At 31.7% G+C, this 15,934-nt stretch overlaps 3 protein-coding genes across 6 annotated transcripts; 2 read left to right on the top strand and 1 right to left on the bottom strand.

Moving 5' to 3' along the window:
* Positions 1 to 979: 979 nt before the first annotated feature.
* Positions 980 to 3,098, top strand: LOC113874665 (inactive beta-amylase 9-like). Its single transcript, XM_027512878.1, has 3 exons — positions 980 to 1,219; positions 1,657 to 2,145; positions 2,235 to 3,098. The coding sequence occupies exons 1-3, from the start codon at positions 980 to 982 to the stop codon at positions 3,096 to 3,098; spliced, it is 1,593 nt and encodes a 530-aa protein (XP_027368679.1).
* A 765-nt stretch (positions 3,099 to 3,863) lies between these two features.
* Positions 3,864 to 5,596, top strand: LOC113846745 (ribosomal RNA-processing protein 14-C-like). 2 transcript variants are annotated; one of them, XM_027475343.1, is made up of 2 exons: positions 3,864 to 3,912; positions 4,114 to 5,596. In XM_027475343.1, the coding sequence occupies exon 2, from the start codon at positions 4,127 to 4,129 to the stop codon at positions 5,156 to 5,158; it is 1,032 nt and encodes a 343-aa protein (XP_027331144.1). In that variant the 5' UTR covers positions 3,864 to 3,912; positions 4,114 to 4,126; the 3' UTR covers positions 5,159 to 5,596. The 2 variants fall into 2 exon arrangements, with proteins under 2 accessions (XP_027331144.1, XP_027331143.1); XM_027475342.1 differs by lacking the exon at positions 3,864 to 3,912 and adding an exon at positions 3,942 to 3,959.
* Positions 5,597 to 6,499: 903 nt separating this feature from the next.
* On the bottom strand, positions 6,500 to 9,551 carry LOC113846744 (tubby-like F-box protein 3). 3 transcript variants are annotated; one of them, XM_027475340.1, is made up of 7 exons: positions 9,438 to 9,551; positions 9,032 to 9,369; positions 8,810 to 8,897; positions 8,285 to 8,414; positions 8,018 to 8,197; positions 7,262 to 7,759; positions 6,511 to 6,839 (listed from the first exon to the last, which is right to left on the bottom strand). In XM_027475340.1, the coding sequence occupies exons 2-6, from the start codon at positions 9,257 to 9,259 to the stop codon at positions 7,288 to 7,290; spliced, it is 1,098 nt and encodes a 365-aa protein (XP_027331141.1). In that variant the 5' UTR covers positions 9,260 to 9,369; positions 9,438 to 9,551; the 3' UTR covers positions 6,511 to 6,839; positions 7,262 to 7,287. The 3 variants fall into 3 exon arrangements, with proteins under 3 accessions (XP_027331140.1, XP_027331141.1, XP_027331139.1); XM_027475339.1 differs by having other exon boundaries at positions 6,500 to 6,839; positions 9,032 to 9,525; XM_027475338.1 differs by lacking the exon at positions 6,511 to 6,839 and having other exon boundaries at positions 6,990 to 7,759; positions 9,032 to 9,538.
* Between the last annotated feature and the right edge of the window lie 6,383 nt (positions 9,552 to 15,934).

Genomic DNA, 15,934 nt, shown 5'->3' with positions numbered 1-15,934 from the left:
TGCAGATATATTACTGGAAAAGGGAATACACTCAGTATTTACAAAACACTCAAAAATGACTTACAACCATTCACAACCCGTAACCCAATTGTATCAGAAGCTAAACTATTTTCTCTGTTTTTGCTCTCTGAATATTTTCAGTTGTTCTCTCAGAAATGGGATACATAGAATGGATGGAAGAGCTTCGTATTTATAGACAAATGAAACGTTTGATTTTCAACAAAACGTGTTGGCACCGAATTCGCAACGCGTTTGCCACCGAAAACGCTAACATTCAACCGAATGTTAGGTACCGAAAATTGGCACACCATTTTTTACTTTTCAACATATATCATCATTGTTGTTTGTTTTATTTTACTTTTGCAACGTTTTCTTCATCACCACAGCTACAATTGTTCTTTCTTCCATACCAATTGCGAAGGGAACCCCACTCACAGATTTCAATCAATCACATGCAGCACGCAGTATCGCTCGCCATTCGCCCGCACTGCATCTGCATTGCCGTCTTAAAATAAATGAATCATTTTCTATCATATTACTCGAGGACCATTTTTTTCTTTTTCTTTTTTATTAAAATCTGGTTATTTCCACAAAATAAGATATTTATTCCTATTTATTTATTTATTTATATTTCTTCACCACATCACACATTTTAGTATATACTTTTCTCATTTATCTTTTAACTATCTTATAATTATAAAAATTGTTGGATAGAAATGTACTAAGAGTATCATTCAAATTCGAATACGAACACTAAAATAGTATCATGGTGTTAAACCAGTCGAACGACACGTTGCATGTTCCTTTATATATAACCGTTTCTAAGCATTCTTTTTCCCACCGTCAAAATCTTCTCTTTAGTTCGTTATAGCGTTTTCTGTGTAAATTTTGCGAGAAAATTTCAAGTGGGTGTTCTGAAAAACGCGTGTATTTTTATTCCCTTCGAGTTCAAGCTTATTGTGATTACTGGTTTTTGGTGATGGAGGTCTCGGTGATTGCGAGTTATCAACCGAAGCTGGGAAAATCTGCTTTGACATATACAGAACTGGGTTTCTGTAATCTCAAAGATAATGGCAGGTTTTCCACTTCTACGACTACGATATGTTTTGCTCAGAATCTTTGGTGGAAGAAGCAAAAGATACGCATCAATGTGAGAGCTCATCAATCTGAAGCCGTTGAAGAAGAGAAGCACTCTTGTTCTGTACGAAGATCCAGATCGGTATGTTATGGCGGTGTTGTGTTTTGTTGTTGAGAAACTAGAGGGAAAATGGGATTATTTTTTTAGTTATTATTAATCTCTAACAAATTGAGATGATTATGTAGTTAATAATAGTTGTGTTTATTTCGTTTGACTTAAAATTGTATATCTAGCGTTGGATCTCTCCCGCCAGAAAGTAAATCAATATCTGTCCAAATTTGCATGTTAAATTCGTTGTCTAGTCATTTACACTATTGACTATTGCTTATCCATTTGAAATTTTGTATGATAAGACACTTGTATAACTTGGAAATAATTTTAAATTCTCTTACTTTTTATGTTTTTAAATTATTTTAACTATTAAATGAATTAAACATTTTTGTATTTTTAAACCTACCTCTTGTCTTCATATGTCTATTTCAACCGTGCTAAAATGAATTTAAAACAATATCTTGCAGATAGATGGTGTAAGATTATTTGTGGGTCTGCCTCAAGATGTTGTTTCTCTTGACAGAAATACTGTATTAAAACATGCTAGAGCAAATGTAGCTGGCTTAAAAGCTTTGAAGCTTCTAGGAATTGAGGGAGTGGAGCTCCCTGTTTGGTGGGGAATTGTTGAGAAAGATGCCATGGGAAAATATGATTGGAGAGGATATCTTGCTGTTGCTGAGATGGTTCAAAAAGTGGGTCTCAAGCTCCACGTGACCCTTTGTTTTCATGCGTTAAAAACACCAAATATCCCACTACCAAGGTGGGTATATCAGATTGGTGAATCTCAGCCCAATATTTTCTACAGAGATAGAGCAGGACAGTATTATAAAGAATGCTTGTCACTGGCAGTTGATCATCTTCCTGTTCTTGATGGTAAGACTCCACTCCAAGTCTACCACAGTTTCTGTGAGAGCTTTAAGTCTTCATTCTCTTCATTCATGTGCTCCACAATTATGGTAAGAATCCAAGACCAATTTTGTACAATGGATGCACTTTCATATTAACATTTATGATTGACAAAGTTTTGTATCTTGCTATACTGTAGGGCATTACCATGGGTTTAGGACCAAATGGTGAACTAAGATATCCATCTCACAGTCTATTACCCTCTAATAATCAAACTCAAGGAGTTGGAGAATTCCAATGTTATGACCAAAACATGCTTAGCTTTATCAAGCAGCATGCTGAAGCATCTGGAAATCCTTTGTGGGGGCTTGGTGGTCCACATGATGCCCCTACCTATGATCAGTCACCAAACTCCAATAGCTTCTTCAGGGAGAGGGGTTCTTGGGAATCTACATATGGGAACTTTTTCCTTTCATGGTATGCTGAACAGCTTGTAACTCATGGAGCTTGTCTCCTATCATTGGCAGTTTCAATTTTCAGTGACACTGGAGTTCAAGTATATGGCAAAATCCCACTCATGCACTCTTGGTATAGAACAAGATCACATCCATCTGAGCTAACCGCAGGGTTCTATAACACTATTAAGAGGGATGGCTATGAACCAGTTGTGAAGATGTTTGCTAAGAACTCATGCAAAATGATAATACCTGGAATGGACATGTCAGATGCATGTCAACCACATGAAACACTCTCTAGTCCCGAGTTGCTCCTTACACAAATTATGGAAACTTGCAGAAAGCACAGGGTCAAGGTTTCAGGGCAAAATGCTTCAGAGTGTGGTGCTCTTGAGGGATTTGAGCAGATTAAGAAGAATTTGTGTGGAGATAATGCGCTGGAGTTGTTCACTTATCATAGAATGGGAGCTTATTTCTTTTCACCAGAGCATTTTCCTTCATTCACTGAGTTTGTTAGGAGCCTTAATAAACAGGAATTGCATTCAGATGATTTAAGTACTGATGAGAAAGAAGCAAGTAAAAGGCCAGGAACAAGCGTTTTTGTATAATTGATTTGAATAACAATTTGTTGTATGATTACGGGAGAAAGAAAAATTATTCAAATGGACTTTGTCTTTTTGTATAATTGAGGCCCTTTATTAAATTTGCAACTTTCTTTTTAATTAAGAATATTTTTAGGAGTTGTTCTTTTTCTCGGACTTTTTCTTGCTTGAAGCATTTTTTTTTTTTATTATTTCCTATTCGTTCCAAATACTAATTATTTCTTTAATAACTTAATTTGGTTTTTGTATAATAAATATTTATTACTAACAATTAACAAAAGAGCATTTTTAATTTTTTAATTTATAAAAATCCTTGCGATTCTAATGCATCACCTGTCTAACTACCTTAAAATAGTAATTGTAGCCTTTTTTTTCTAGATTTTACAATTAATAAAATTTGTTTATAAATAAATTATTTTTAATAAATAGATGTTTTGACATAAAGAAATAATTAGACCTAATAAATTATAGATACAATTTTTATTAAAAAATAATTTAAATTATATTAAAATACATCATTGTATTTTTTAATAGGTTTTTTATTTTTAATCAATAAATAAATATATAAAAAAAGTTTGAGCCACAGTATTTTCTTGAGTAGATGACACGTGTGTACTAGGAGAAACCTGACGGAGATCACGGATTGAACAACACTTGCTCCAACTAATTTATTGAGTGAATTTTTGTCAATAAATGAAAAATAAAAACAGAAATGAAGAAACCCTAAACATGATTCTTTCAGATTTCCTTCTCTCAGTCACTTTCGTTCACTCTTTTCTACCAATCTCTTTACGCCGCATAGGGTTTCTCTGCGTTTAGGGTTATTCCTTTTTCTTTCTCTCCGTTAAGTTTCCACTTTTGAATGAGTTGATGACACCATTCAACCTTTTTAATCATATATCTTAATTCTTGTTAGAAACTGTAAATTGATTAACTCAAATTCAATTTGTATTCAAATATTATTTACTTTGTTATAATAAGGTTTTTGTTGGTTTCTTTCAATTCCATCTTGTCGTTACAGTGAAATTTTGAAGATGAAGAAGAAGAAGCAAAAGGTTGTTACAGATGGTCAAGATTTGGAGTCTGTGATCCACGACCATACCCTGTTCTTTGATAACTTGATTCAGCATATTCCATCCAAGTTTTATTTGCCAATTGATGATGATGAGAAACCATGGTTTCAGGGTCTCAGCAAAGCCGCAAAAGCTGAGGCAAAGAAAGAAACTAAGGAGAATATCAAGAAGTCTCGCAGAGATCGATTAGACCCTGAGAAACCCTCTGCAACTACACTTGACATTCTCAAGCAAAGCTTGGGAAAAGGGAATGACAGTGATGAAGAGAAGGGTGCGGTTAAGCCTGTCATGTCTGGGCCCGAAGGAGATGATCGGTCTGTGACTTACGAAGGACTTCGGCAAAGGCTCCATCGCAAACTTTTGGAGTTTCGGGCAACTCGTTATAATGGGAATTCCGAGAAAGCTAAGAAGGATGATAGAAATGCTAAGAGAGGATTTAAGGACAGGAAACGCAAGAGGGATAATGAGAATGATGAAAGTAACCCTGCGGGCCAAGAGTTGGCGGTGAAAGAGAAGAAGGATGCCGCCGAGGCCTCCAAGGAGCTTGTCTTTGGCCATGTTAAACTTCAGAATGAAGAAGTGCAAGGGAAGAAGAAAAGAAAGGTTTCAAAGCATAAGAAACTTGAAAGGGCTAAGAAGTTAGAGGAAGTGGAGAAGAAAGATCCTGAGAAGGCCAAAGCTTTTGCTGATAAGCAATCATGGAAAGCGGCAATGGATAGAGCTTCCGGGATTAAGGTCCATGATGATCCCAAACTGTTGCAAAAAAGCATAAATAAGGAGAAGAAGAGGCAGCAGAAAAATGCAGAGAAATGGAAGGAGAGGGTTCAAACAAGGGACCAGTTGAAGGCAGAGAAGCAGCAAAAAAGGTCAGAAAATATAGCTGAGAGGATTCATCAGAAGAAAATGCGTAAAATTGCAAAAAGAGAGAAAAAGCTCATGCGGCCCGGCTTTGAAGGTCGCAAAGAAGGTTTTATTAATGATGGTTCCAGCTAACATGTCTTTGAAGTTTACTGATTTGTGCCTTTTCCTTACATTACGTTCTTGCTTTCAAAGAATCCGGGCATTTGCATTGTTAGAGAATGAGAATTCAAGGGGGTAAAAAATTCACCTTGCGGGGGATTTTGGCCAGTTTAGAGTAAGTATTGAACTCCACAATAAAGTAACACTTGTCTATTTTTTTTCCCATTGATATATGGTAAATTTTGATGCTATCGGGTACTGTCTTTTGTTTCCTCATCGATAATCATCTACTATTTCTCCGCAATTCACTTTTCAACAACTAATCTGCATTTAAATTAAAATTGGCCTTGCTATCGGGATGCTTAGTATACAACTCTTTACCACAATAACTGACATTATCGGTATGATATCATAATTGGTTTGACAGCAATTATATCGAGTCTGGACTAGGATTTTGCTCTCTGACCTTAGTTTACCTGGTGTTGAGATTTGTATTCAATTTGAGATATAAGATGTCTACTTAGTTTGGATAGGAGCAAAGAAAAAATGTGATGACAAACGCAAGGATATGTTGCCATGTACTTGTCTCGGCTTACTGCTTTTTTCCTTTCATCATCACTCATTTCTTTTACTCCTCTTCTAAAATTTGAATACTTTCAAATTGATTGTTCTATTCAGTTTATTTGATTTATTATATACTTGGTGCTTAACAGTAAAATATTTTACAAATCTACGATATTTTTACGCCATATTTACATTTGAAATTATCGTTGGTGTTGGACTCAAAAGCTACAACTTTCATGGAAGCCATCAAACGACAGAAAGGAAATTGCTTTGTCAAAGTAGAAATAAAGTTCACGCATCCATCGTCGAAATAGAAATTAGGTTCAAACATCAGATTTTTCCAGTGTTTTATTTCTAGATTCAAAAGGTTTAATTGGAAGCGTGAATTTTGATTAATTTATGAGGAATGTTTAGTACGAAAGCCAACGAAAGAGTTACAAACTTACAATAGCCATGCAATGAATGATCGTGAATGCTCTTTTATCATCCAACATTATCATTGGTTACTTTTAAACTCGTCCAAATTTGTAAGGTATCATTCCTACTCAGTACCGATTCTCTTGATTTTATTTTGTATACAAAAAGGTTTATTATTCTATTTTATCTGAAAGGGCTTTTTTATTAATAATTAAAAAAATGCGACGAAGTGATTTTTCTTCTAAAAGCAAACATTCCCTATTTTGATTGCATTTGGTTGATAGGCTTCTAGCTCTTTCGTTGCCAGGTGCACCCCATGATGAGTTAGAACATGGTTTTGCGTACTCCCATAATAGCCCATTGATTATAGATTAAAGCGCTGGATTTTGTGAGGGTTCAATAAAATTTGTAAACGTTATTTCCGTTATTGATAACGTCACCTCATCCAAGTCCAGGTAATATAAATGGAACTATACCAATGGAAGGCAAATCTATGAAAAATTAAAATATTGGCACACACTACGAGGAGCTAGATACAAATGCAGGCTACATTCCAATTTCATGTGATCTACCCAGAACTGAAACTTGATCCCAGAAAAAGAGACAGAACCATCCCCCATCCATCTGCAGCACCGTCCTTGTAATTCAGATCACAACTATCCAAAATTCCAAGCACCTTTGCAAACAGTTTTTATCATATTGCTCCAGCAACAGAAGGCCACTTGCATGTAATCTGGCATGAACAAAGAAGCAAAAATGACAGCACAACAGTTAACAATCAGCTAAACTACAGACAATCAACACAACAGCAGCCACAAAAGTTATATTTCTTGTTTGATTTTTGAAGGAAAAGCGGTTATCAAAATCAAATGTTCAAGATGAATCAAGATTTTTAAGCAAAGTTATCAATATAGCTGGAAATTCTCGTCTACCGTAACAAGATGGTAATATGAATGTGGCCACGATCACAAATACAAGAAGAGAAAAAAGGTGTAATAAACTAGTCTAAGCCAATTCTTAATACAGTAACCATACAAGCAACATGCATTTGCTCAATGATCTACCAATGAGGTTGCTGCAAACACCATATAGCTTTCTTTTTATTCACTTCTTGTCCAAGCTATAGTCTAATTTTAGAATATTTCAAATGAATACCTGTCCATAGTTACTTCAAACATGCATCATTCACAAGCAATCTTGGTATCAAAGCTGCTGAGGCAGATTGCAAATGCCTGAAATGCTGATATAGGGTACCGGTAATCCATTGTAAACAAGTCCTTCCCAACTTTTCCAAATTGGAGTATAACTTCATCCTCTTGTGAACCAGCATGTCCATTTTCTGGCAGAGCAGCCAGCTGAAAGTTCTTAACTGAAGCAATCGTCACTCGCCCATGAAAGTTTAAGCACCAACACTGCAGCTGCTCGTGCCACCTGGGAGCCTTGTTTTTCAACACTAGCACATCATCTTTTTTATCACCAAGGTGTCCAGATATGGAGTTGTCCAGATTAGTTGACTTTGTCTTGAAAAATGGGATTGAAGGAAGCGTATCTATGTTGCATACAGAAAATTCAGTCTGTGCAGGGGCTACACCTCCTGGTTCAATTGCAGAAGCAGGAATGGCATCCATCACACAATGCATTCTCCTTGGCCCCCTGCTTTCCATGAGTACAAGGTAAGTACTGTATAGTTTATAAATATAGATGACTATCATAGGAGCTTTGTTATATCCTCACATATATCTTTTTGATGATAAAGTAAGTAGTAAATGAAAAAGTGTATACATGTATTGTCTTAAAAAGTATTTAATAGCTTCTTCATTTAATAATTGGGAGGATTTGTAGGCATACAAAGTAGGAGGATTTAGAATTATTCCTATCATAGTAACGTAGAATTGCAGCAACAGCTTTTACCTGGAGCCTAGCACATTCAATTCATATGAGATGTGGGCAATGGGATAGTTTCCAGTAGGGACCCTTGGTGAAACTTGTTTTTGATTCACAAGCTTAGTGGAGCGACTCTTTGTAATCTTTGCCCCCGAATGAGGCAGATGGCTATCATAGATTGTGAACTTGGTTCCCAAAAAATTTGATCTTATCAAAGCAGAAGAAAAATGCATAAGTCTTTGCACTAACAAACAAGAAAACAGCAATGTTCACAGAGCCTGATTAAGAGTGCACCTCAATTTCCCAACATAGGCATTGCTTCCCCTGGACATATCATCTGCATCCAAGGAGATAATATAATCCGTGCAGGTGGGGCGTCTAAACTTGCGTGCAGCCAGAAGGAACTTCCCATCATCAGCTAGTGCTGCAATTGAAAAAAAAAAAAAAGAACAATTATCAAAAGAAACAAACAGAAACACACAAATAGAATTGCAAGCTTAGGACCTGTTTGGGAGTGCTTATAAACAACTTCTGAATCAACTCATTTCATTAAGCTTTTTAAGTACAAATTATCAAATGAGTTATTTTCATCTTATCCTAATTAATTTCATCGTGAAATTCATGGTATAATCTCTCGTTTAAAAAGAGCTTATTGAATAAACGCTGAAATAAATTGCGTATCCAAACGGAACCTTAAGGGATCTTAAAATGGAAAACCAACAACTGAGAAAGAATAAATAAAAGGGACATTATATTATCCTTCAAAACTAACACAATGGGATAATCAAACACAAGTATAACTATTTACTAACTACTAACCACCAGATAAACTGAGAAATAGATAATATGTCTGGGTGCCACGGATACGCCTAATGAAGCACTGAAGTAGGTGCTCCTTCGGGCCAGGCTGCCAAAAAGCATTCACCAATTAAAAGCATGTTAAAGCAACACATAACAAATCAACAACGCATGGAAATTCCAATTTCAACTAATTCAAACCACTACTTTCAGAAACTGAACTCAAAGTTATTCACAAGTAACCTGTTTGAGAGAGATGGGGAAGGTTATGATGGAAGAGAGTTGAGGTGGCTTAACGATCTCCTTGATGATGTGTCTCCATGTGCGGCACACTCCGGCGCAAGCCACCACGTTCTTCCGGGGTGGCCACGTGGTCTCCGACGACTCAATTTTGAGGAGAACCTCTCTGAGAAGCTCCTGAGGCATGTTGGCCCACCAACTCTGCTCCAACCCATCACTCCCGAACTCCATGGAAGCGTTTTCCGCCACCCCAATTGGCAAAAGACTCCAACTTCAATGATGGGGTGGCTATGAATTCATTCTTTGAGCGTTGATTGAGGAGGGAGAACTATGCTATACCTCTGAAGATAATTAAAAAAATGAATGTTTTTGAGTTAGAGAGAGAGAGAGAGAGTGGTAAGAGGGTTACCAGTTATTGTTAGTTAAAGAGAAAGCCCAAAGCACTGTTGGGAGTGTGATGGATTAGATAGGAACCAGAAAGAAAGAAAGAAACAGAATAGAATTGAAGATTTGGAGATTGGGTGAGGCTATTGATCATATATTGCTTCTTGACTTCTAAATTTAATTTCGTTGATTTTGAAAAACTAATTTTATGTTATAATTAAATATTTACATAAATATTTATTTAAAACGTATTTATTTTAAAACTAAAATTAGGAGAAAATTAATATCAAATTTTAATTTGTTGTCAAAGTTATATTTTTTTTTATTTATAGCAATTTCATTGATTGATATACGAGTAATTTGTAAATAGTTAAATCTTTAAGTATTATTACTAGTGTTTACTTTTTACAATGTGCATGAAAATAATTTATTAAAAATTATTGTATTCATTTTGTCAATTTCTCTATTATAAAAAAATCCACTATTAATTATTATTATTATACCACCCTTGGCTAAAATTTTATTTTATTTTAAATTATACTTATTTAGTTGTTTTTACCCTAAATCCAATTAAGAGTCCTCAAACACCGTTCATCTAAATAAAAACAGTTCAGAAAACATTTTACAGAGTTCACGATTGTGATTCGGATATTTATCGAATATTAAAAAATAATATTCTTTCGCTTTAAAAGTCTTTAAAATTGATTTGTTAAGTATTTAGGTTAATATGACGTAGTGCTTATTCTATTATTAGTTACTATTCTTTATTTTTGTTAATCAATTTAATTATAACAATGTTTTAAATAAAAATGTTTACATATAAATGGTGATAGACATTTTTCATCAACATAGATATAGAAGCAAACATGAAATGTTAGTCATGTAACCCCGGAAAAAAAAAGTGATCTCCAGATAAATGTTTCAAGTGAATAAAAAATTATAATTAAATTATTATTATTTACAACTTTTTCTTTTGACAATTATGATTATAGCTCTAACTGGTTTAATGTTCTAATGCATTAGAATCGATTTTCTGGTGATTGAAAAAAATATTAAACGCCTCTTATAACTCAGTGATCATTTATGTTCATTAAATTAATGTTTCTCAACTCCAATTTTTTATAATAATGATTTTATTTTATTTTTTTACTCATCACAAATTGTTACCATTTTTAAGAGATGTGATATATTTAAAGGAAAAAAAAACTGTCCACCGACTTTTTTTTTTACCTCATTTCTTTCTCCTTAAATTGGTGCGATATTTATCTTATATAACAAATCATAAACACCAATACAAGGTTACTTATATTATCTTACATCAATCATCAAATATCATACAAAACAAAAATTGCATTATAACTTAACTCATCAACCTTTATGTTATAAAATTAAATTCTCATTTAAAAAATAAGATAATTTCTAAACATACTTCCTTTTTCATAAGATCAGGTATATTTCTTATCTTACGATACAAATTTTATAAACCTTTGTATTAAATTAAATCATTTACTTTTTAAATTAGTTATTCAACAAGGAAATTTTATAATTTTTTAATTATTATAAAGCTGCATTTATTTCAATTAATTTAATATTTTTAACATTTAAAGTGCTAATTTTTTTAATCATGAAATAATAATAATACAAAGTCATATTAAATTTTACAAAAAAAAATGATTATAATTGTTAATTTATGTATTATTCCCTAAAGGGGCATATAAAAAGAAACGAGAGTTTGAATTGGGTAAGCAAATAAATGGACATCTCTACCACTACCACGTATATACAAGCAAAGCAACGTGCATGCATGTACACACAACTTTGATAACGTCTTCTCCCAATTCCCTCCGAATTATTAAGTCATGGCTTCAATAATAAAAAAATAATAATAATAAATTAATAACATATTGTACCTTCGATAACTATGCACTTAACTATAAGTGTTTTTATATATATATATATATTAATGGGAGGAGACACCAAAGACATAATGACTAAGACTTGAAGTGTGCCTCAATAAACAATGAAGCAGAGCACTAGGCAGAAGGTACAGTGCATGATTTATAGACTTCCTCCTATTGCTTCCTTCCATCTCACACACCCACCTATGAATGTGACTCCTATTAGTATATTATAACTACAATTTTATTATTTCCTTACCATAACTATTACATGTTACTTCTTACTACAAATTTTGTTAACATTAATATCATACTAACACAAAAATAATAATAGTAAGCCAAAACCACGTTAATAGTAATAACTTCATATATGTGTAAAATAAAAATTTGGTATGATACTTATTTTTAATTTAGCGTTAGTTGTAAAATACATATGTTATAGATTTATATAATTCTCATAATGCTATATATATAATAAATTAAAAAAATACATGTATAAGAATTAAACTTCTTCCGTGTTTAAATCAAACTGAAAATATAGGCACATTGTATGAAAATTAAAATTATAACAAACATATCCACATGCATGTCTGTATATATATATAAAGAGAGATTGCTATACATCAATCTACTTAACTCTTGAGTGTACAGTAAAATTATTATACACAGCATGTGACTGGTCAATCATTAACTAAAATTGACCGATCACCACAAAAAGTTTATAACATGCAGTTGTATACAGCCAAATTTTTTATTCATTACTATTTAAAAATTACATTCAATTTTAATTAATTAGATTGAATCAAACTAATTCTTTCAAAATTAAATATTTTTTAACATAAATTTTTTTCATTTACTAAACTTAAATTTAAGACATTTATTAAAAAAATCAAAATTTTCATCATTTAAACCAAGAAACATTGATTTTATAACCAAACGTTTGGTGCGTCCATTCCACTATTTCAAAGATTAGACTTTTCATGTATCTTAGAATCTGTCTCCACACGATTGGGCCATGGTATATGATCAAAGTCAATGGCATCAGAAATAAGCTCGTTATATTTTAGTTGATATAGAATTGTGGTGAGTTTGACAAAAAGAAATGTTAAAAATATATTTACTGTTTTTAAAATATTTTATTATGGTTGGATAAAATTTTATGTAAGTTTCATTATCATTTGGTCACACTATTGATTGATAAGGTCAAAATAAGATTTCATTTAATAATAGAAATAGATTGAAAAAAGAGTATTATTTGAAACATAGTGTTAAAATATCTCCTCATAATGGTGAAAAATAACAAGAAAACTATCCCGGGGTCCTTGTCCAATTGGGTTGGCAGAAGTTGAGTGCTTCTTCTTAGGCCACCTACCACAGTTCAGACTTTAGAAGTAGGTAGAGATTAGTGAAGTGTTTATACCAATCTATCAACAAAATTGATTATTTTGCTGCATAAGTATGCTTTTGAAGACTCAAAATTGTCAATGATATGCCCATCATCATCCCTTTTCCTTTATAATTAGGGTCCCTATTTATTTCAGCTCCACTGAGTGATCAGAGATCTTAGCATTGAACTTCTATTCAAGATCACCAAACATTTTATGCTGTTTTATCATATTTTTCAAAGAAAAAGAAGAAGAAATCATATCAGGAAAACCGTTTTTTCATTTGTTGACATACAAAAAAGAATAAAAATTTTGAAATGAAATATAATTATGTAATGATGAATAAAAAAAAATCCATAAAAATAAGTAAGTTAATCGTAATAAATATACTAACAATTTTGTCCTTTGTTTATATTTAGATATTCATATGAACAATAAATTATGATAATTTTATAAAATACAAATTAAAATTTAAGAAGATAGTCCCTTTTAATAATATAAATAGAAAACGGTAAAACTTAAAGGTATAACAAACACACGCACATCACATCACATTCTTATAATTAAAGTATATATATATTTTAAATTTTTACAAAATCTTATATCATGGTGGGGGTTAATATAAAATATATTTGATTTAGCTGTTTATAACCCAATTTAGCTTTTTTATTATAAATTTAAATAGAGTGGTTTCTCTACAACCTTCTAACTCTTCTGATTTCACACTATATGTGTTTTTTATTTTTTTTTATTTTGTGAGAATTTGTTATGAACTTTTATATTAAGTCAAATTAATATTATTTATTAATCAATTATCCAATTAAAAATATTTTTAAATTTCTTTAGTCATTCTAATTAATACTTAAAATTTTCAACCAACATTAATTATAATAAGAAATTCACAAATCATCATTAATATATATATATATATATATATATATATAACAAAATAATAGTAATGTTTTTAAATGTTTGTATTTAATATTGTAGTTATTTTATCAATAAATTAACGTTTACAAATATTTTTAAAATGTTAAAAAGTTTCAGTAGTTTAAATATATTTATAATTTATAAATATTTTTATACTCTGTGAAATATTTGTTATTTTTTATTTAAAAAATTGTCATATTTATAATTTATAATAATATTTGATTAAAAATACATTTACTTAATATAATTTTACATGTCAATCTTTATATATAATTTATGAATATGAATGCTTAATGATAAATACTCTATCATATTAAATTAAATTAAATAAATAAATAAATAAATAGATTATAAAAATTTACTTAATTAAATCAATGAAATATTTTTAATAAAAAATTACTTAAAAGGATGAAAAATAAAACTAACTCCTAAAAAACTGCTATTTAAAAAATATCATTATTCAAAATGTAGTACTCACAAATAATTTATAAAGATTGATTAATTTTATAAAACACATTAAATTATTCAATAAAATTTGACATAAGTTTTTAATAATGAAAATACGTTTAAAATGCATTAATTGTTAATATATTTCTGGTCCTATCGTTGTTGATGTGGTGGTGGTGGGAAGGGGAATTGAATGGATGTCTTGAAAATAAAATACAAGAATGTGTTGCATTTTCTAAGTGTAGTTTAATTTGAAAGAGAAACTTTGCTGTAGCATAGCTTCAAGCTTTCATCAATCCAACAAGGCATGTTATTATGATGTGAACAGTGCATACTACTTTTTCTTTCAACCAAACGTTGACCCACTTCCATTCTCCATTCTCAATCAACGCCGGCCTGTGTTATGCACTCATATTTTATTCCAGCCCCCAAAGAAAATGTGTAATCTATAGATATCAGAAAGATGTAAATCAAGGTATCCCTTTTGATTGTTGAAAACAACTTACCAGCTCTGCCCATGCACTGGCTTCTACATATAGACCAATACTGCTTTTAAACTAAAATAAGATGATTTTTTTTTTGCAAATCTAATTTTAAACTGTTTTATATATAATCAAATTCAAAACTAATCTTTATTCAAAGAAAGACTGTTAAAATCAGTTTATAGTTTTGTTCATAAATCAAATTTAAAATTCTTTTGTTTTTATTTGCATTGATATAAAGGGTGAAAGGAGTCAAAAAGGAAAACTTAACTTCGAAAAATGTATTTTATTTATATGCAATGCAACTATATATAAAACAAATCTAAAACAGAATTGGTAGATAAAAACTACAAACAAATTATTCCTAAAAAAAGGAAAGAAACAAACTTAACAAATAGGCAGTATGACTTTTATTTCAAACAGCATAAAAATTGGATCTGCAGATTTATTGGGTTCCAACTAGTCATATCATCAACACTTTCCCTTGACTTTAGAATTGCAAACTTCAAGCTTTTGTCTCAAGTATTTAAATTTGGCTGTTGAAAGTTCTTTGGCCAAAATGTTAGCACTTTGATTCTCAATTTACTGATGATTGATATTGCATCATGATTGTCCACAAAAATCTGTGCTTTCTTCTTGTTTTATATGCAAATCTGTCATAATTTTTTTGATCCAAAGAACCTGATTCACAGCAACAACAACAGTTACATACTCTGCTTCAGCGGTTGACTGAGCTATAACATCTTGTTTTTTATAACACCAAGAAAAAACTTCCAAATCCAAAATAAAAAAGTAACCAAAGGTGCTTGTTAAGCAACCAATCAAGCTTTTATAATATTTTTCATCAACTCTAGTTGGTAGCTAATTCAGCAAAAATACAGCAGTGCTTGCTGCCTTTGCCCATAACTTCTTTGGCAAATCTTTCTCATGTAGCATACATCTCGTCATCTCCATGATACTTCTACTTTTTTCTTTTCACTTACACCATTTTGTTATGGGGTGTATTGCATTGTAAGTTGGTGCTCAATATCAGTTTCTTCACAAAATTTATCAAAAACATCATTTGTAAATTCTTTTTCATTATCAGACCTTTTTATTTGTAACTTACAATCACTTTGATTTTCCATAAATGCATTTAAAGACAATACTTTCTAAAGTCTCCCAACATCTGTATGAACCCAGTTGTAGCCTTTGAGTTGCTCTCCAAGTGGTTTAAGGAAATGGTTTTCTTACTAGCTTACCAAATTGGCAAGCCACACAATCTGCCAACTTGTCTTCAAGCATCGAGACACCTTTCACCAAGGCATGTTTTTGCATGTATAACAGTCCTGTAAGATAAAAATGTACAAGTTTTTTGTGCCATAGATCAACATTGGTGGT

This window comes from Abrus precatorius, unplaced genomic scaffold (genome assembly GCF_003935025.1).
Source record: "Abrus precatorius isolate BTA unplaced genomic scaffold, Abrus_2018 Scaffold8, whole genome shotgun sequence".
Classification (NCBI taxonomy): domain Eukaryota; kingdom Viridiplantae; phylum Streptophyta; class Magnoliopsida; order Fabales; family Fabaceae; genus Abrus; species Abrus precatorius.
The sequence above is the reverse complement of the archived record's forward strand: the minus strand, read 5'-3'. Positions and strand labels throughout refer to the sequence as shown.